Source organism: Capra hircus, chromosome 20 (genome assembly GCF_001704415.2).
Source record: "Capra hircus breed San Clemente chromosome 20, ASM170441v1, whole genome shotgun sequence".
NCBI classification, from domain to species: Eukaryota; Metazoa; Chordata; class Mammalia; order Artiodactyla; family Bovidae; genus Capra; species Capra hircus.
The window spans coordinates 23121317-23143047 of NC_030827.1; the positions used below are offsets into that span (position 1 = coordinate 23121317).

At 40.8% G+C, this 21731-nt stretch overlaps 1 protein-coding gene across 2 annotated transcripts in view; it reads left to right on the forward strand.

The window, feature by feature from the left end:
• The window catches only part of ANKRD55 (ankyrin repeat domain 55), a 111820-nt gene extending 91592 nt beyond the window's left edge, over positions 1-20228 (forward strand). For both annotated transcript variants that reach the window (XM_013972762.2, XM_018065807.1), the window contains 3 exons: positions 4518-5179; positions 17643-17735; positions 19853-20228. In XM_013972762.2, the coding sequence (XP_013828216.1) occupies positions 4518-5179; positions 17643-17735; positions 19853-19974 (877 nt within the window). In that variant the 3' untranslated portion in view covers positions 19975-20228. The remainder of the gene's footprint in view (positions 1-4517; positions 5180-17642; positions 17736-19852) is intronic.

Genomic DNA, 21731 nt, shown 5'->3' on the forward strand with positions numbered 1-21731 from the left:
CTTTGCCATTTGATATTGGGATACATTCTTAAATAAATGTGGTTATGTTATACAACATTTTAATGTTCATTTCTCACTCTATGTCTTTTTTCTAATGACTTATTTGCTGTTTCTTTTATATCGATTTTGACTATAGAAATGTTGTTAGGCAAAAAGCAAATTCGAATGATTTTTTTATTCGAGTTAAAAATGGGTTGCAAAGAAGCAGAAACAACTTGCAACATCAACAACACATTTGGGCTAGGAACAGCTAATGAATGTATAGTGCAGTGGTGGTTCAAGAAGTTTTGCAAAGGAGATGAGAGCCTTGAAGACAAGGAACACAGTGGTTGACCATCAGAAGTTGACAATGAGCAACTGAGAGCCATCATCAAAACTGATCCTCTTACAACTACATGAGAAGTTTCCAAAGACTTCAGTATTGACCATTCTACGGCTATTTGGCATTTGAAGCAAATTGGAAAGGTGAAAAAGCTCAATAAGTGGATGCCTCATGAGCTGACCAGAAATTTAAAACAAAAAAATTGTCATCTTGAAACATCATCTTCTCTTATTCTATGCAACAAGAAACCATTTCTTGATCAGATTATGGCATGCAAAAAAAGTGAATTTCAGAAGATAACGAGTGATGACCAGCTCAGTGGTTGGACCAAGAAGAAGCCCCAAAGCACTTCCCAAAGCCAAAGGTGCACTGAAAAAAGGTCATGGTCACTGTTTGGTGGTCTGCTGCTCGAGTGATCCGCGACAGCTTTCTGAATCCCAACAAAACCATTACATCTGAGATGTACGCTCAGGAAATCAATGAGATTCACTGAAAACTGCAATGCCTGCAGCCAACACTGATCAACAGAAAGAGCCTTGTTTTTCTCTATGACAATGCCCGACCACATGTCACACAACCACTGCTTCAATAGTTGAATGAATTGGGCTACAAAGTTTAGCCTCATCTGCAGTATTCACCCGACCTCTTGCCAACCAACTACGACTTCAAGCATCTCGACAACTTTTTTTTTTTTTTCACTTTATTTTGCTTAACAATACTGTATTGGTTTTGCCATACATTGACATGAATCAGCCACGGGTGTACATTAGTTCCCAATCCTGAACCCCCCTCCCACCTCCTACCCCATATCATCTCTCAGGATCATCCCCGTGCACCAGCCCCAAGCATCCTGTATCCTGCATCGAACCTAGACTGGTGATTCGTTTCTTACATGATAGTATACATGTTTCAATGCCATTCTCCCAAATCATCCCACCCTCTCCCTCTCCCACAGAGTCCAAAAGTCCGTTCTAAACGTCTGTGTCTCTTTTGCTGTCTCGCATACAGGGTTATCATTACCATCTTTCTAAATTCCATATATATGTGTTAGTATACTGTATTGGTGTTTTTCTTTCTGGCTTACTTCACTCTGTATAATCGGCTCCAGTTTCATCCATCTCATCAGAACTGATTCAAATGTATTCTTTTTAATGGCTGAGTAATACTCCATTGTGTATATGTACCACAGCTTTCTTATCCATTCATCTGTGGATGGACATCTAGGTTGTTTCCATGTCCTGGCTCTTATAAACAGTGCTGCGATGAACATTGGGGTACACGTGTCTCTTTCAATTCTGATTTCCTTGGTGTGTATGCCCAGCAGTGGGATTGCTGGGTCGTATGGCAGTTCTATTTCCAGTTTTTTAAGGAATCTCTACACCGTTCTCCATAGTGGCTGTACTAGTTTGCATTCCCACCAACAGTGTAAGAGAGTTCCCTTTTTATAGGGGAAATGCTTCCACAGCCAGCAGGAGGCAGAAGATGCTTTCCAACAGTTCATCGAATCCCAAAGCATGGATTTTTTCACTACAGGAATAAACAAACTTCTATCTCATTGGCAAAAATGTGTTGATTGTAATGGTTCTTATTTTGATTAATAAAGATGGGTTTGAGCCTAGTTATAATCACTTAAAATTTATGGTCCGAAGCCACAATTATTTTTGTACCAATCTAATAGTTTCCCAAAGATCAGTTGCAGTGTGGACTTTGTCACCTTATCAGTGAACTTTTTGAATTCTGTTACATTAAAATCCATTCATCTCTCTAGCACCTTAAATGTGTCTTATACATATGCATGATTTTATATCTTGCATTGGTCATTTGAAAAACATTGGTGTGCTTAATTATGGAAGATCTTCCATTAAATAATACATTTCATTTTACAACATTAGAAAAAAATCACATTGATTAATGTCACCACTGATCTCATCAGAAAAGGTTTTATGTATCAGGAAGCTATCAAGCTCAAAGTAGGCATACAAATTTTCCAAAGTTTCTAATTTTTGCATGAAAGCTAGATTTTTGTCATTGGCAATAATACTGTCAATTGTTTACCTTGAAATGACAGACTCACTCTGTTCATTTTTGAAAAATCAAATGCCCAACTCCAAATAACCATAGCTTGCCTAGAAGCCATTGAAATGATGTTTCATGGGGGAAAAAAGTATCTAGTTCAGCTCAAACAATCCCACAAATGTTTTACCTCAAAACATCCATCATATATTAGTATAGAGTTGTTGTTTAGTCGCTCAGTCATGTCCAACTCTTTGTGAACCCATGCACTGCAGCACTCCAGGCTCCCCTGTAGTTCTCCCAGAGTTTGCTCAGACTCATGTCCATTGAGTCGGTGATGCCAGTATACAGCAGAATTGCTTATGAGTACTTTCTATTTTGTCTAAAAAAAAAAAAAGCATCTCAAAAATCAATATTATTAAATTAAATGGCAGTTTTGTTTTAATGAAAGTCTATTGTTACTACTACCTTGATTTGTGCCAAGGAGCCCATTGTTTTGCCCATTTGCTCTCTTGCATGCTTGGTGTAAAAAGCAGTCCAGTGAAAAAGACATCTTGATATTATTATGAATATAGTTTTAACCTCATGAGGCCTGTCGGAGACCTCACCTCCAGGGTTCAATGGACCACACTTTGAGACCTACTGGCCAAAATCACAACCTTAATAGGAAGAGGAAATTGATTATAGAAGATGCTGAAGTAGCATTGCTGCTGCTGCTAAGTCACTTCAGTCGTGTCCGACTCTGTGCGACCCCAAAGACGGCAGCCCACCAGGATCCCCTGTCCCTGGGACTCTCCAACCAAGAATACTGGAGTGGGTTGCCATTTCCTTCTCCAATGCATGAAAGTGAAAAGTGAAAGGGAAGTCGCTCAGTCGTGTCCGACTCTTAGAGACCCCATGGACTGCAGCCTACCAGGCTCCTCCACCCATGGGATTTTCCAGGCAAGAATACTAGCATTTAGTTAATTTAGTTAGCACAGGGGCATATTCTATATGGGAAAACTTGCAGGAATGCTAGAGATCTCCTGGGGTTCTCTCTCTGCTAATGTCAGGAGTGCAGAATCTGTGTTTCGTATTTCACAAAGCCTTTTGGAAGGTGAAAGGAGGAATATAAAAATTCATCACAGGAATAAAGATTCAATTATACACTGTGTGACCTACAGGAAAAAGAAAAAATTTCATTATATGTGGCCAAAATGAGGATTGATACTTTTCAAACCACAGGTTACAATATCTCACTGCAAAAAGAAATGTTGCAATATTGCTTTTAGGGCATGCACGCAGGTCCGGTTTCATCATTAACTCATACCGCAGAAAGCACTAATCAATTGTGGCCTCAAAAGAGAATAATACAGAACTTCCCAAGCAACAAAAACAGCATAGTGCCTCAGGGAAGCTCCACACAAGAAGAGCTAGGCAGACAACTGCAGATCTTTTTCCCCTGCAGAATTTGCCTGCCCATTGGACATTGCTCACTTTTCTTCTGCTGCCACGCCCAAATTCTGGCATACACACTTCCTGTTCTGCAGCCCAAGCCCAGACAAAAGCTTCTCTCCTTGGCTTCTTTTAGTATGTTTTATTTTAAGTGTTTTTCAATAGGAAATTTAGTAAAAACTCAACAGGAAACAAATAACACACAAACAGTGTAAAATGGGCAGGCTTCCTGAGGTGGATAATGTCAGAGCTCTGCCCTTGTCTCCAGGGAGCCTTTACAGAGAACACCTGAAAAAATCAGACTCCCCTCCCCCAGCTCTGCAGCCTCCACCCAGCTGCTCTCTAAAGCTTGAACACAACATGTGGCCTTTATTTCTTTGACTTAAAGCTGGCACTCCTACTGACTGGCCTTAAGAAGTGAGAACAATAACCCCTGAAGGTATTTGGTATTTTCAACTTACTTGATCCCCTGGCAAAAACAAATTTTGAAAGGATAGTTCCCAAAGGAACAAGCAAAATCTAACTAAGAAATATTCTAATTATGGACAGCAAACTGACCATGCCAAGGAAGAGGGTAGCAAAGGGTGTTGTGAGTAGCATTTGCACATCACCTTTAACTTGAGAGGGCGCTGAATGACTTTGAGTGATCTCCTTCCTGGAGATGGAATAGAGGGAGGTATTTTGTTTGATGACTGCTATTGTGCCACTTCCTGTTCTCACAGAGCATCCTTGTTTTATATTCCTATAGAACAGAGCCTCCTAGACCCCTTCCTGCCCAGAACAGTAGACCCCAGAAAAAGGAGGGACGATTCGGCATGCTCAATCAAATCTTCTGCAAGAACAGAAAGGAAGAGCAGAGGGCCTATCAGAAGGACCCCAGCAGGGACTGGCACAGGGGGGAGCACACCTCGGAAGTCGATGACATCATCACCACCTTTGACAGCAACGTGGATACCAACTGCCAAGAGCAGCCTGGTGAGCAGGTGGCTATGGTTGAGTTTAAGAAGAGGACCTCAGAAAACTCAAAATATCACTTGTCAGAAAAGAAGCCTCTGGCCCGTAAAGGGCTTCCACCAATCAGAACACAGAGCCTCCCACCCATCACCCTGGGCCATAATTTCCTGACAGCCTCCCAGGGGGCCACTTCCCATGCTGGCCTGAGCTCTGGTACTCATCATGCGGCTCAGAGATCTCAGAAAAGCCGAAGTGAGCAAGATTTGTTGAATAACAGAACTGGCTGCCAGGCATTGCTAGATAACTCTTGGAAAGGTGATTCTCACCCGGTGCTCTGTAAAGCCTGGACTATGTCTTCATCTGACAAGCTGCTAGACAGGTTGCTTACCAGCAGATCTGGCCACCAGGAAGTATCAGGGCCCCCACATCTTCCTCATCTACCTAATCCTTCATCAGGTAATGTCCTTCCTCATTCCTGACAGATTCTGTACAAGAAACATGTCATACCATCCTGAGTGAGGGAGAGTAGGTAGCCTGGAGAACTTCCCTTTAGTCCACTGGATTCAGGATGTCTAGGCTATGCAAACAGTCTGCTTTTCCAACCTGAGGGCAATTATCAGGTAGAAGCATGTGCCTTCTCATCTTATCCCATCCCACCAAATATGTGTGGTGACTTGCAGATTGGAGCAGGAATATTATTATTTCCACCAGCAAGGATTCTTAAGCAGGTATCCTCGGCAATATCACCTACAAGGGGTTGATTTGTTTGTGTGACAGTTTGCTTTTAAATCAGGTGTTCAATGCCCACTGTGGGCCCACTGAACCAAAATTTTGGTGAGGCAGAAGGGAAAAGAGTAATGCCTTCCACATGTATGTGTAGAAAAGGAACACATCACACACTTGGTTCAAGACTCCAAACAAGTCAAAGGATTACGTGGCAGATTACCTGTGTCTGCCTGCAGCTATGTAGCCCCTCGTCCGAAGCAAACTATGTTCTTAATTTTTTGCTTGTCCTTCCAGAAGTATTTTATACATATTTAAGTATTTGTGTATATATATATATATATATATATACATTTTAAATAAATAAGCACATCACACTAAAGAATCTATATTTTTGTACACATACAAGCAATATATATATGTACTTTTCACCCATTTCTAAACAAACATATCACACTAAAACTTTTATTTTTATTTTTTTAAATCACCCACAGGTGATTCTGAGGTACAGTGGAGACTAAGATCTATTGTTCTAAAGCACAGGCTTCAGAACAGCTGCCAAAATCAGGTCATTACTATAATAGTTTATTTTGTCATCAAGTGAATTAATCACCAACATTTAAAAATCATGAAGTTTTTACATAAAAATTTATATTTCTAGCTTCTCTTGAGAAATTGAAAAATCCAGCAACACGAAACACAAATTCCATTTGGCAGTAATTGGCTAGATCTGAGTAACCAGTATCCCTATGGACACCACTTGGACATCACTGTCCCCAGTTTAGTCCAGTCCACACCACTCTCTAGTCTCTTTCCATGGAGTGGCTATTGTTCTTTATCAATAAGTTTCTGTTGCTTTTCTTATAGTGGGGTTAAGAGGGAAAATGATATGTTTCTTGAATCCATACTTCTTTCAAAAGTAGAAAAGTGAAAGACCAAGAGGGTTTATGTATATTTTAAGAAGTAGAGGAGATCAATATATCTTTGGAGGTAAGAACTATTCCTTCCCATTTAATATGCAGCATGAGCCTGGCTCTCCTCACTCATTTACACTTGCCTGGTGTCTGAAACCTGTGAGGCAGCATAACTCTTCTCTCATACATATTTATTTGTATTTAAATGTATTTATTTGAATAAATACCTGACAGCTATTTCCTGAGAAGAACTTCCCTCAAGGTCTGTCTTCCTGCTCAGAGCACTGGAGTGTGGGTAGTTTTCCTTGTGTTCTGTGGAGGGGAAAGGAAGCAAAGATATTAGTTTGCTGTCTTTTAACACTTTGATGGCCTCCAGGGCCTTGACTCAGCCTGCTTTCTGGAGTTAGTCCTGCCCTGGCTAATATCTTCTTTTTAGAAAAAAAAAAATTTTTTTTTTTTTAAATTTTTGAAAGTCTTGTTCTTTTTCTGTTCCCAGGACAGTCTGGGGCTGTTTTTTCTTTATCAGTTAGAATTGGTTCATATGTTATAACAGAAACCCAAAGTAACAGTGGTTTAAGCAACATAGAAGTTTATTCCTCTCATATGAAAGAAGTTGAACGTTATGGTTCCCAGTGCTTGGTGAACCATGATTGCTAGAGACCCAGGCTCCTTCCATCTGTATTCTCTACAACCTAACCTATGGCTTTCATCCTTTGGAGAAAGAGCAGGAGACAGGAGAGAGGCAGGGAGAAAGGAAGAGAGTGGGGAGGAAAATGGATGTCCCCAAACGGAATTATCTACTATTAATAAGTTATCTCCCATCGCTGGAGAAGGCAATGGCACCCCACTCCAGTATTCTTGCCTGGAAAATCCCATGGACGGAGGAGCCTGGTAGGCTGCAGTCCATGGGGTCACTAAGAGTGGGACATGATTGAGCGACTTCACTTTCACTTTTCACTTTCATGCATTGGAGAAGGAAATGGCAACCCACTCCAGTGTTCTTGGCTGGAGAGTCCCAGGGACGGGGAAGCCTGGTGAGCTGTCATCTATGGGGTCACACAGAGTCGGAGGCGACTGAAGCAACTTAGCAGCAGCAACAGCTCCCATCTCTTCTCGGCCTTTTGGCTAACATCAAGTGTAATAAGTTATTGCCCATAAGTCCTAGACTCTGCTTCCATCTCATTGGCCAGAACTTTAGTCACATGACTGCCTATCTGCAAGGGAGACTGGGAATTATTGTCTTTTACTTGATCACATGACTGTACCTCCAAAACTGGATTTTCATTTCTAAGAGAAAGAAGGGAGTAGATATTGAATAGAGAATTCATAGATTCTGTCACATGTCCCATCTAAAACTTTCCATATTACTTAAAATAAAAGAAAATTCAATAAAGTTGGCTTGAGGATTGATTTCACTTTTCCAGTGAAGTAACTTGAAAAGTCCCTAGGGGCAGGAAAGCAGAAAAGAACTAGCAGAATTCTCCAAGGGAATTTTAAATGATTAGCTGTGCCTGGATCAAAGCTTTTATTTTTTTCAACCAATGTTTTTGAGTGCTGATAATAACTAGGAGCCGCTCTAGGTAACTGAGTCATGACAAGATAAATATCCCAAGAATCTTCAGTCTATAAATGAACTTTCAGGAACATGGATTTTCTAAGTTGATTATACAACTCACTTTAAATTTATTTTCTTCTCATGTTTACATATGAAAATCATGAGGGTTTTAAATGGAAAGGACCCTAGTCTTCACTCATTCTTTAAAGGATTATTGAGTGTCTATTATTATAATTTATCAAGAGGCAGCATATCCAGTGGTTAAGAGAAAATTTCTTTTTTTTTTTTTTTTCTGTTTTTGGCTACCGCATGGCTTATAGGATCTTAGTTCCCCAGATAAGAACTGAACCTGGGTTCACAGCAATCAAAGACCTGAGTCCTAACCACTGGACCACCAGGGAATTCCCCAAGGGAGGTCTTTAAAGTCACATTTTTGTTGTTGTTTTGTCAATAAGTCCTGGCTCTCTTTTACTTGCTGTTAATTAATCTCTCTAAACCTTTGTTTCCTTATGTCAAAAATGGGAAGAAATACCCAACTTTTAGGGTTGTGAATTGATAGTAAGGTTAAATAAATTGATACATTTATAATACTTAAAATAGTGACTTTAACATAGTACTATACAAATACACACAAATTTGTGGGGGGTTTTAAAAACTATGTGCCAGGCCCTACACTAAGCCCAGTGCCTTAAACACAAGCTATAGATGATGACATTTAAGCAAATATACTATTCAACTGCCTTTTTGCTCTCAGACCTAATCTCTTACTTCCAACTCTATTCTATATCTCAGGAAACTATGCCTCCCTGGCTCCCTGGAAGCTGCCTCCAGGTATTTTTGGTGAAGTGCCAGGAGGCATTGGCAAAAGTAAGAGCAGGAGAAAGAGGAAAACCAGTGTAGTTCTCCTCAGTGTCCCTCTGCTTCCTATGGAATCTCCAGTAAGGGTTCCACTCCTCCTACTTCCTCCACACAGCCCCTCACTTGTGGTTCTGGCTCCCACTAGCTTCTGGGCCTTGGTAATACCAGCTTTTTCTCTTATACTCCAGACTAGAAGTGGTTGCATCCTCCTTCTGTGGTTAATTTCTGGATGTCCTTTAACTTTGTCATCTGACTTCTCAGCTTTTCCACCACCAGTATAACGAAATTTCTATATGAAATTGCCTCTCTTTCAGAGGCCTAAAGAGGTCTCCATTTTCCTGAATGAGCCCTGATTGATAAGGCAAGACATGTCATCTCTCTCAGTTATAATTTTCCTACTCTCTGGATACACAGTCTGGGGCTGTTTTGTTTCATGAAGGCCTTTCCAGTTATAATGTACATAGCCTAGAAAAGTTAAAACAATTTGTTCAGTCTTAACAACTAATTAGTGACGTATTCAGAACTTTAACCCAGATCTCCTAAGAAGTTACCACACAGCCTCTTGGTGGCTCAGAGGTAAATAGTCCACCTGCAATGCAGGTAGATGTGGGTTCAGTCCCTGGGTTGGGAAGATCCCCTGGAGGAGGAAATGGCCACCCACTTCAGTATCCTTGCCAGGGACAATACCATGGACAGGGGAGCCTGGTGGGTTACAGTCCATCGGGTCACGAAGAGTCAGGCTGAGCACATATACAATGGTGGTAGAAGTAGATCAGTCGCTAAGTCCTGTCTGACTCTGCAACCCCATGGACTGTAGCCCACCAGGCTCCGCTGTCCATGGGATTTTCCAAGCAAGAATACTGGAGTGGGCTGCTACTTCCTCCTCCGGGTGATCTTCCCGACTCAGGGATCGAACCCACAAAATAAGGGCTTCCCTTATTTCTGTCTTTAAATCTCAAAGTCCAGTTGATAGCATGCTTACCAAATTATTTACAACGTGACTTTCTTAGAAACTACACCATCCTCCCTCAAAGAAAAATATTTCTGCCTTATGGATTTTATTTTTGCAAATATTTTTAACCCAATTTGAGATTCTTTTTATGACTACTGAAACTTCCAGACTACAGTTGGGAGAGTTCACTTAAGTGGTTTAAATTGTTGGTTTAGGCGGGTTGAAACTCAGCAGATTTCTGCACTGAGCTCCCATACTTGATGTGAAAACCTAATGTGGTAAAGCAATTGGGTACTATAAATCATACCACTACACCACTGGATTGAACTTGGATCGTCTCTCTCCCCTGGATTTTTTCTTTTCCTGCCCTGGGTTTAGTAGAAATAATATGGGCTAGCAGTGATTACTACCGTTTGAATTCCTGGAAGCTAATATCCTGTGCTGACTTCAGCAACCCTGAACATTTAGCTGTAATGATTATTGCTTAACATTTATTGAGACCTGTCAGTGGGCTAGATGGAGAGGATGGGGGATAAGGCACTTAACCTAAATGAGGGAATTTGGAGCACATCAGTTTAATTCAAGCTGCAAGCAGCTTTCAGAGAAAATGGGACAGAGAGTTCTGTGGTATTTGCTACCAGCCTGGTTATTTACAAGTCATCACAAGGAGCCTAAGAAAGTGCTTGCTTCCTTTCCCCCTCAAGAGAGAAATCTCTTCTCCAGAATTTTCTAGACTATCCCAGCAACAACTCCCTCTCCTCCCTGCATAGGTCTGATGTCATGACCACCGTTGTTTAAACCCATCAGCAGCTTTGCACCTTTCTAGGACAAAGGCCAGATTCTTTGCTGGCAAAGTCCTCCCAACGTAGCCTGGCCTCACTTACCTTTCTCAACTTCTGCACCTCCCATTTCAATCCTCCCCCCCTGCCCCCATCCCCTTGAACAGTTCCTGGAATATCTCTAAGCTCTTGAGGACCCCATACCTTTTACTCTATGACGTCTTTGCCCATGTTTTGTTTTGTTTTTCTTTTAACCTTCCATCCACTGAGTGCTTGATAGACTCCTACAATCTTTTAAGAACCAGCCCAAACTTGCCTCCTATGTAGAAGGCTCCTGACTGCTGTAGGAGGTGTGGCCCGTTTTTACTATCCATCATGAAAGAATCCCTCCTCCACCTGTTAAGCCTCCTCAGGGGCAGTAAACCACAGACTTCCCCTTCAACAGCACTGCAGGAGAGGAATTTTTAATCCCTATTTTATTTTTATTATTTTATTTTTTTTATGGAACACTTCACGAATTTGCGTGTCATCCTTGCGCAGGGGCCATGCTAATCTTCTCTGTATTGTTCCAATTTTAGTATATGTGCTGCCGAAGCGAGCACTAATCCCCATTTTAGAGATGAAGAAATTGGAGGATTGGAGTGGTTACCCCACCTGCCTAAGGTCATAAGGTAGCTAGGAAGTGGCAGAGCAGATGTTTAAGCAAGGTCTATGGGATTCAAAATTCTCCAAGACAGGCTTCAGCAATACGTGAACCGTGAACTTCCTGATGTTCAAGCTGGTTTTAGAAAAGGCAGAGGAACCAGAGATCAAATTGCCAACATCCGCTGGATCATCAAAAAAGCAAGAGAGTTTCAGAAAAACATCTATTTCTGCTTTATTGACTATGCGAAAGCCTTTGACTGTGTGGATCACAATAAACTGTGGAAAATTCTGAAAGAGATGGGAATACCAGACCACCTGACCTGCCTCTTGAGAAATCTGTATGCAGGTCAGGAAGCAACAGTTAGAACTGGACATGGAACAACAGACTGGTTCCAAGTAGGAAAAGGAGTACGTCAAGGCTGTATATTGTCACCCTCTTATTTAACTTCTATGCAGAGTACATCATGAGAAACGCTAGACTGGAAGAAACACAAGCTGGAATCAAGATTACCGGGAGAAATATCAATAACCTCAGATATGCAGATGACACCACCCTTATGGCAGAAAGTGAAGAGGAACTAAAGAGCCTCTTGATGAAAGTGAAAGAGGAGAGTGAAAAAGTTGGCTTAAAGCTCAACATTCAGAAAACGAAGATCATGGCATCCGGTCCCATCACTTCATGGGAAATAGATGGGGAAACAGTGGAAACAGTGGCTGACTTTATTTTTGGGGGCTCCAAAATCACTGCAAATGGTGACTGCAGCCATGAAATTAAAAGACGCTTACTCCTTGGAAGAAAAGTTATGACCAACCTAGATAGCATATTCAAAAGCAGAGACATTACATTGCCAACTAAGGTCCGTCTAGTCAAGGCTATGGTTTTTTCTGTGTTCATGTATGGATGTGAGAGTCGGACTGTGAAGAAGGCTGAGCGCCGAAGAATTGATGCGTTTGAACTGTGGTGTTGGAAAGGACTCTTGAGAGTCCCTTGGACTGCAAGGAGATCCAACCAGTCCATTCTGAAGGAAATCAGCCCTGGGATTTCTTTGGAAGGAATGATGCTAAAGCTGAAACTCCAGTACTTTGGCCACCTCATGCGAAGAGTTGACTCATTGGAAAAGACTCTGATGCTGGGAGGGATTGGGGGCAGGAGGAAAACGGGACAACAGAGGATGAGATGGCTGGATGGCATCACTGACTCGATGGACGTGAGTCTGAGTGAACTCCGGGAGTTGGTGATGGACAGGGAGGTCAGGCGTGCTGCGATTCATGGGGTCGCAAAGAGTCAGACATGACTGAGTGACTGAACTGAACGAACTGATGGGATTTAAGACGCATTGATCTCTCTGAACCCTTCTTTCTTCTGTGATATCTTCACAGCACTACTCATGGCCTTCAAAAGTACTTTATCTGTTTCCATTCCCATCAGCCACTTTGAGCACCTTGCCTTCTCTTTGTACTCTAGTCTCTGGAATGCAAAGAGTTTGCAATAGATGAGTGCTGAATGTATTTGTTATTATTATTAATCTTCATTCTCTTCTATTTCCTCATTTAACTGTGAAAAAATTTCTGCCTTTTTATTCTAAGATAGTGGTCATCCTCCACCGGCTGGACACTCCCTGAAAGCTCCCGCAGCACAGATAAGAGATCTTTGAACTATGCACATTCTACCTTGTTCTTCAAAACTGAGCAAAATGTCAGGGTGGCAAAAAGTAACTCTCCTCCCACCTCCTCCCAAATCACTGCTGAAGTCCCTCTCTGCCACTTCTCCCATCCTATCTATACCATTTTGGCTCCTAAGGAGGCAGCATGGTGTGGATTTTAGGTCCAGACAGACCTGGGTTGGGTCCAGATTCTGTCACCTCCTGTCATATGACCTTGAGCTCCATTCAGAGCTCCTCCAAATCACAGTGTCCTCATTTGGAAATTGGGGATGATAGTACCTCTCTCACAAGGGAAAGTGACTGTTAGGATTAAATGAGATTACATATATAGCAGTTAGTCCAATGCTTGACCATAGTAAGTGCTCAATAGTGTTACCCGTAATTATCATCTCATTTTTGGTTTTTCAAATTTCTGCTCCACTGTTCATGGATAAATAATCAGATATGAGTTGATACAGGTTTTACTGTAATTCTACTCAGGAATTTTTTTTTTTTTTTAAACAATGGCTTATGAGCTTCCCTCATGGCTCAGATGGTAAAAACATCTGCTTGCAATGCAGGAGACCCAGGTTCGATCCCTGGGTAGGGAAGATCCTCTGGAGAAGGAAATGGCAACCCACTCTAGTACTCTTGCCTGGAAAATTCCATGGATGGAGGAGCCTCGTAGGCTACAGTTCATGCGGCTGGACAGGACTGAGCGATTTCACTTTCGCTTTCACCTATGAGATTATTTAACCTTCAAAGTTCGAAGGAATAAAAATATAAAGGCAAAATGTACACCCAGGAGACTGGAAATTTTGCTTAATATACATCAAATGACACTGCTCATACGACCACCCCTAAAAATCTACCACTGGACTCACCGAAGCAGATAAGCGGTGGATCTTTTCCCCCTGTTCTAAGGACTACTTTACTCAAACAGAAGACTTAAATCCTATGGGCCTCACTATAGTGACTCTGGTTCCTAGACTGCTAAGTAAAATATCAAATGAATACATGCTCCAATCTCTAGGAGATTATATTAAAAAATGCCGCAGAGTAACACTGTAATAATTGCTAATGTCTATTGTTTACTTTATAAGCTAAATGCTTTACCTTTGTTCTCCTAGTTAATCTTTATAACAACTGGAAAAGACAGAGAAAGCTATTATCCACTTTTTACTTATGAGGAAGTTGAGATTTAGAGAGAGAACATCACTTGCTCAAGTTGGGAATTAAACCTAAGGATCCTGTCTGATCCTGTTGCTCTTGTTGTTCATTCACTCAGTTGTGTCCAACTCTTTGAGACCCCATGGACTGCAGCATGCCAGGCTTCCCTGTCCTTCACCATCCCTCAGACCTTGCTCAAACTCACGTCTATTGAGTCAGTGATGCTATCCAACCATCTTGTCTGTCATCCCCTTCTCCTGCCTTCAACCTTACCCAGCATCAGGGTCTTTTCCAATGAGTAGGCTCTTTGCATCAGGTGGTCAAAGTATTGGAGCTTCAGCTTCAGCCTCAGTCCTTTCAAAGAATATTTAGGACTGATTTCCTTTAGGATTGACTGGTTTGATATCCTTGTAGTCCAAAGGGCTCTCAAGAGTTTTTACCAGCATCACAGTTCGAAAGCATCAGTTCTTTGGTGCTCAGCCTGCTGTATGGTCCAACTCTCATATCCACACATGTCTACTGGAAAAACCATAGCTTTGGCTAGACAGACCTTTGTTGGCAAAGTAATGTCTCTGCTTTTTAACATGCTGTCTAGGTTGGTCATAGCTTTTCTTCCAAGGAGCAAGCATCTTTTAATTTCATGGCTGCAGTCACCATCTGCAGTGATTTTGGAGCCTAGAAAAATAAAATCTGTCACTGTTTCCATTGTTTCCCCATCTATTTGCATGGAGTGATAGGACCAGATGCAAAGATTTTAGTTTCATGAATGTTGAGTTTTAAGCCATGTTTTTCACTCTCCTCTTTCACTTTCATCAAGAGGCTCTTTAGTTCCTCTTCACTTTCTGCCATAAGAGTGGTGTCATCTGCAAATCTGCGGTTATTGATATTTCTCCTGGGAATCTCGATTCCAGCTTGTGCTTCATCCAGCCCGGCATTTCTCATGATGTACTCTGCGTACAAGTTAAATAAGCAGGGTGACAGGATACAGCCTTGACTTACTCCTTTCCCAATTTGGAAAGTCTGTTCTTCCATGTCCATTTCTAACTGTTGCTTCCTGACCTGCATACAGATTTCTCAAGAGGCAGGTCAGGTGGTCTGGTATTCCCATCTCTTGAAGAATTCTCCAGTTTATTGTGATCCACAGAGTCAAAGGCTTTGGCATAGTCAATAAAGCAGAAGTAGATGTTTTTCTGGAACTCTTTTGCTTTTTCTATAATCCAACAGATGTTGGCAATTTGATCTCTGGTTCCTCTGTCTTTTCTAAATCCAGCATGAACATCTGGAAGTTCACGGTTGACGTACTACTGAAGCCTGGCTTGGAGAATTTTGAGCATTATTTTGCTACCATGTGAGATGAGTGCAATTGTGCGCTAGTTTGAGCATTCTTTGCCATTGACTTTCTTTGGGATTGGAATGAAAACTGACCTTTTCCAGTCCTGTGGCCACTGCTGAGTTTTCCACATTTGCTGGCATATTGAGTGCAGCACTTTCACAGCATCATCTTTCAGGATTTGAAATAGCTCCACTGGAATTCCATCACCTCCACTAACTTTGTTTGTAGTAATGCTTCCTAGGCCCACTTGACTTCACATTCCAGGATGTCTGGCTCTAGGTGAGTGATCACAGTATCATGGTTATCTGGGTCATGAAGATCTTTTTTGTATTGTTCTTCTGTGTATTCTTGCCACCTCTTCTTAATTTCTTCTGCTTCTGTTAGGTCCATACCATTTCTGTCCTTTATTGAGCCCATCTTTGCATGAAATGTTCCCTTGGTATCTCTAATTTTCTTGAAGAGATCTCTAGTCTTTCCCATTCTGTTGTTTTCCTCTGTTTCTTTACACTGATCTCTGAGGAAGGCTTTCTTATCTCTCCTTGCTATTCTTTGAAACTCTGCATTCAAATGGGTATCTTTCCTTTTCTCCTTTGCCTTTTGCATCTTTTCTTTTCTCAGCTGTTTGTAAGGCCGCCTTAGGCAACCATCTTGCCTTTTTGCATTTCTTTTTCTTGGGGATGGTCTTGATCACTGGCTTCTGTACAATGTCATGAACCTCTGTCCATAGTTCTTCAGGCACTCTAGATCTAATCCGTTGAATCTATTTGTCACTTCCACTGTATAATTGTAAGGGATTTGATTTAGGTCATACCTAAATGGTCTAGTGGTTTCTCCCTACTTTCTTCAATTTAAGTCTGAATTTGGCTATAAGGAGTTCATGGTCCGAGCCACAGTTAACTCCTGGTCTTGTTTTTGCTTACCGTATAGAGCTTCTCCATCTTTGGCTGCAAAGAATATAATCAATCTGATTTGGGTGTTGACCATCTGGTGATCTCCATGTGTAGTATATTCTCTTGTGTTGTTGGAAGAGGGTGTTTGCTATGACCAGTGTGTTATCTTAGCAAATCTCTGTTAGCCTTTGCTGTGCTTCATTTTGTACTTCAAGGCCAAATTTGCCTGTTACTCCAGTTATCTCTTGACTTCCTACTTTTGCATCCCAATCCCCTAACTTTTGCATTCCAGTCCCCATGTGCTAATAAATGTTTAATAGGTGGCTGTTCAGAGAAAAATCAGTGCTTGTTGATTTCTCTGATATAAGTACTCCCACCATGGCTGATGTCAAGCCACTAAGTGTGATGTCAACCATCTCACAAAATTCCTGAAAATTGGTATGCACAGCTCCAGTATAGCACTACTGGTCATTTAAATGATATATTCCAGGTCTCCAAAATGCTTTCATTCACCTCTCGTCTTCCATCTCATCATTCTCAATCCTGGATTCATATTAGAATCACCTGGGAGCTGAAACAAATCTAGCATTCTTTCCAGCCCCTGAGATACTCATTTAATCGGTGTGGTTGGTGTTTAGTCAGAGTAGCATCTTTTTTTTTTTTTTAAACTCCTCAGATAATGTCTCAGTGCAGCCAGGATTGAGAAACACTGATCTTGAAGAATATGTCCTACTCATCACCCACTCTTCAACACAGATTCACAAATACACGATACATTAATACCGTATTTTATTTTTCAAATGTTTAAGTTTTGCGCAGTATATGACCAACAATGCTTGGGTTTTTGTTTTTTAATTTTTATTTATTTTGGCTGCACTGGGTCTTTGTTGCTTTGTTTGAGTTTTCTCTAGTTGCCACGAGCAGAGTCTAATCTTCATTGCAGTGCACACGCTTCTCTTTGCAGTGGCTTGTCTTGTTGAAGAGCACAGGCTGTAAGTGTGTGGGTTTCAGTAGCTGCAGCACACAGGCTCAGTAGTTGTGACTCCCAGGCCATAGGGTGTGTGGGCCTCAGTTTGCTCAAGAACTCAGGCTCAGTGGTTGTGGCGCCCCGCCTTGATTGCTGCAGAACATGAGGAATCTTCCCAAACCAGGATTCAAACCCATGTCCCCTGCATTAGCAGGTGGATTCTTATCCACTAGGCCACTGGGGAAGTCCCTAATTGTGCTTGTTTATATTTTTTTAAGCTAGTTTACTCAAGAAATTATTTTGGATACATTTTTCCTTTCACTTAAATGGTGACTGGCATGTGCTAGAAACTGAATATTGTGTAGTTATTTTGTTAACATCATAAATTTCATGATCTATAACAACTTGTATGATTCTCTAATCCACTGGATTTTATAATTTGCACTTGGTTGAGTCTCAAATGATTGACGCAAATTATGTTTGTCCCCAGGACAAAATTTTCAGCATCTCTCCCCAAACAGACCCAAAATCAGAGATCTTCCTTTTACTCGGAACAACCTAGCTCCCCTACCAGACCAAAAATGTAAGTATTTTCAGTCTTCCTCAGCTTCCTTTGGAAATAGTAGTGCTGTTATTAGGACTAAATGTTATTTCGGTTTACTTTCATTTTTCCAAGAGAACATCAAGTACCAAAACTTGAAAATTGTAGGAAAATAGACTAGAGACAGTCTTTAAAGCTCCATCCAAAATGGTAATGCTTGTTTAAAAGAAACACTCGCTTCCTCGAGGAATTTTTATGTTTGGACTATAAAAACAATAACAGAAGTTTACTTTGCTATGTACTATTTAATGTCTTTAATGCTTTAAAAATTATTCTAAGACTGGCTTCCTGACATTGTTTTCCTTACTACGTTGGACAGATAGAAATGTGTGTTACCTCTGTACTCACAGGCCTGCAGTCCTTAGCAGGAAGGAATAATCAAGTATGATGTTCATCAGGTTTACCTTTGGCATTATTTTATACAAAACTTCTCACAATATAAACTGTTAATATATTCTATTCACCAAGTGATCAAGTTTGCCTGTGTCTAAGTATTATCTGGGGTGCTTATTATAAAATGGATTCCAGGGCCCCACACTCAGAAATTCTGAGTCTGTATATGCTTATATCTGTACTCTGAGACAGCGTAGATTAGAAAACTGATTCAGAAAGGTCACATGACTCACCCATTATTACTTAGGTAGTAAGTTGCAGAGCTACAGGATACTGAGTCAGCTGCTTCAAGAAACAAATAGTACTCACTGGATTCTAATTTCCGTTCTTCCTGTTCTTCCTATCCCAACGCACTGGTTTATAACACGTGTGCAAGCAATCGCATGCACATGTACACATACACTCTCTACATCATCTTAATTGCAGAGATTAGATGATTTAGAAGCTGCTCTATTTAAGACAAGTCCCTTACCCTTTCTTTACTTCAGTTCCTTCAGGTAGCCTGTAAGAGTATTGCAACCTGAAAAGATTGTTGAGAGGATTAAATGAGATGACATACGCAAAATCCTTGGCAACCATTTGTACAGAGTAAATATTCAACATATCTTTTCTGCCCCAGACAGCAGTTCGAATGGGACAAGTCAAGAGTTCTAGAACCCTTTGGTTAAAAACCATGGGGTCTTAGGACAACTCTGTCTTTTTTTTTTTTTTTTTTTTTTTCAGATAAGGAAAGGGAGAAGTGGAGATTTGTCCAAAGTCATACACAGACTTAGTAGCGGAAACCAAGACCTCTTCCTTGACAGATTATTTTCCTTGCCCTTACTAATTGGTCTAAAGAGAGAGTTTTGGATGGTGTGAATTCAATCACTGAATGAAATTCAAGTCTGACTTTGTCTTTAAGCAGAAATGTAGTCACAAAGGCATCTAAGGAAAGAGTCACTTAGTCTTAAATCCAGTATGGCCTAGACAAGCCAAAGAGAGGAGATTTTCTTTGGCAGAGCCCAGCAGCTTTGCTTTTCATGATTAAATTTAAGGTGACAGGGAAAGATAAAGATCTTTGATCAACTATAGCTCTATGAAAAAGAAATGGAAAGGTACAGCGCCTGTCCTGAAAGAAAACTGAGAACCTTTTGAGGTTTGCATAAAAGCACAGTACAAACATCTTGGGGCTTATTTAGGGCCTTGTGCTGACTTGGCTTTCAAGGGCTGCTCCACCCAAGGAAAAGAGAACTTTGCCAGGCACGCACAGCCTGATCATGTTTTCACCAAACTCAGCCCCACCTCATATTGTGCATATTTGATTTCCCTGACTGGAGCTTCCTAGGTTGCACCAGTGGTAAAGAAAACCTGTCTGCCGATACAGGAGACATAAGAGACGCAGATTCAATCCTTGGGTCAGGAAGATCCCCTGGAGATGGGCATGGCAACCCACTCCAGTATTCTTGCCTGGAGAATCCCATGGACAGAGGAGGCTGACAAAGAGTCAGACACGACTGAAGCAACTTAGCATGCACACACAACATCCCTGACTACGTGTAAGCTTGATAGGTAGATACACAGGACTATCTCCTGAAGTTTAGCTCTCTGCAAGGAAAACTTCTCAGAAGCACCTCTATTCCTTCAGATATAACGCAGTTCTTCTACCACCATTCCATTCCTAAGAGAAGAAAACCCTGAAAGTCTTTTCTTCTATTCTTTCCTCCCAGTTCTGTCTGGAGAACCTCTACGGACCAACCGAGTGCTTCCTGCTATTCCAAGCCAGCGGGGACACAGTCCACCAGCCGAAGAGAGTGAAAACTCTGCCAGTTCCACCAGTGATGCAAACTAGCTGTGGGTCACTGATTGTGAAAATATAGACAAGATCTATTTTCAACTGTCAAAGAACAAGATTACTCTAGTTCATAAGAACAAAGACTGATCTAGTAAATTGCATTCTATAAGCCATTCATGGCTTTATAACTCAAAGTTCTTTGTTCCACATAAGCACTTAGAATCTTTGATTGTGTATATTTTGTAAGTCTGTGAGTTTCTGTGACCTCTACAAGCCAAAATAAAAAGTCGCAGTATGTTATCAGCAGGGAACCTTAGTTATGTTTGGTTTGTTTGTTTTGTGGCATGTTTGCTGATTTTTTTTTAAAGATTTTCTGTTTTTAAAAAATATATGCTTTGCTGAATAAAAAAGAAAGCACATTCCATATGTGTTATTTACATTGACTGCAATTCCACTTTGGGTTAACAAAACTTAATCAAAATTAAAACAGTAAATTTCTTTCATCAGTCAGTGTTTATGGCTTTTAAGTGTACACTCATCTACAAAATATTTTCCAACACTGTCAGTTCCTGGCTAGAGATCAAATCATTCAACAATGTTTATATATCTTCTTTGTTATAAGATTATTTCCACCTATTGTCATTTTCAGGAATGATTGTTCTAATAGAGAAAATCATGTGAGTTAGAAAGGTCTACATCTTGACCTAATGGAATGAAATAGACATTTCTCATGCATTCCTCAAACACTCTACATATTTAATCATTTTTTTTTCTGTTTCAAAATAATGGTCTCTGTCTACTCAAGATATTCCCTCTTATGACATAGCAAATTTCAAAAAGACTATTACTAACTACAGATCTCCTTACTAAATGGTTTGTGTATTGTTTGGATTAATTGAAACTTCAAGATTTAGCCATGTAAGATCATACTCACTCCATGTTGTTACCAAACTTGGTAGTAGTACATTTACTATTCTATGTTAGTATTATTAATATTTATTTAGGGAGATCAGACTGTGCCATTAGCTAGATAGAAGCTCCTTTGAGGCCAAATCATAGTAACTTGGCTTTACACATCTAGAAATGTGTACAGTACTTGGAACATACTTAGGTGCTCAATCATCTATTCTTTTTTTCTTTAGGAAAGAAGGAAGGAAAGAAAATAGGGAGACAGAGAAGTAGTTGACAAGGTAGAGAGATGTAAGAAGTGATAATGAAAGAAGTTACTAGTCCACAGTCTCATTTTGCTATTGATAGTTATCTGTATCAGGGATTATAAAAGAATAAACCTATCAACCTCCCAAGCTAGACAGTAGCTAGAGGGAGAGCAGTTTCTGGTACAAATGGAAGAGCTCCCAGGGCATAGATTCTGAAGGGCTTTCTTTGTGTGTGTGTGTTGGGGGGGAGCGGGGGGCAGCTATTTTTGTCTTTGAATAATCATTCTTTGCAAATATCAGGCTAGTCAGTTGTATCACTTAGCTACTTGTGAATCCATGAGTAGATACCTGGCCCTACACTGCCTCAACTAGCCAGGGTAGTCTAGCCTCTGCTTCAGTAATTAGCAACTCCAGAATCTCATTGGGTAACACAATATTTTTTTTTTTTTCTCATTCACAATACATGTCTCATTTCTAGCTGGCAGAGTTGGCTGATGTAGATTCCCCTTCAACTTGCACTTCCTTAGTCACCAAAGTGGAGAAAATCAGAGGTGAGTCTCAGCACTTCCTCCCACATTTTATTTGCTAAATTAAGTCATATGGACATGCCAAACTTCAAAGCAGATACAGAAATGCAATCTTTCTGTTTGCGTCAGG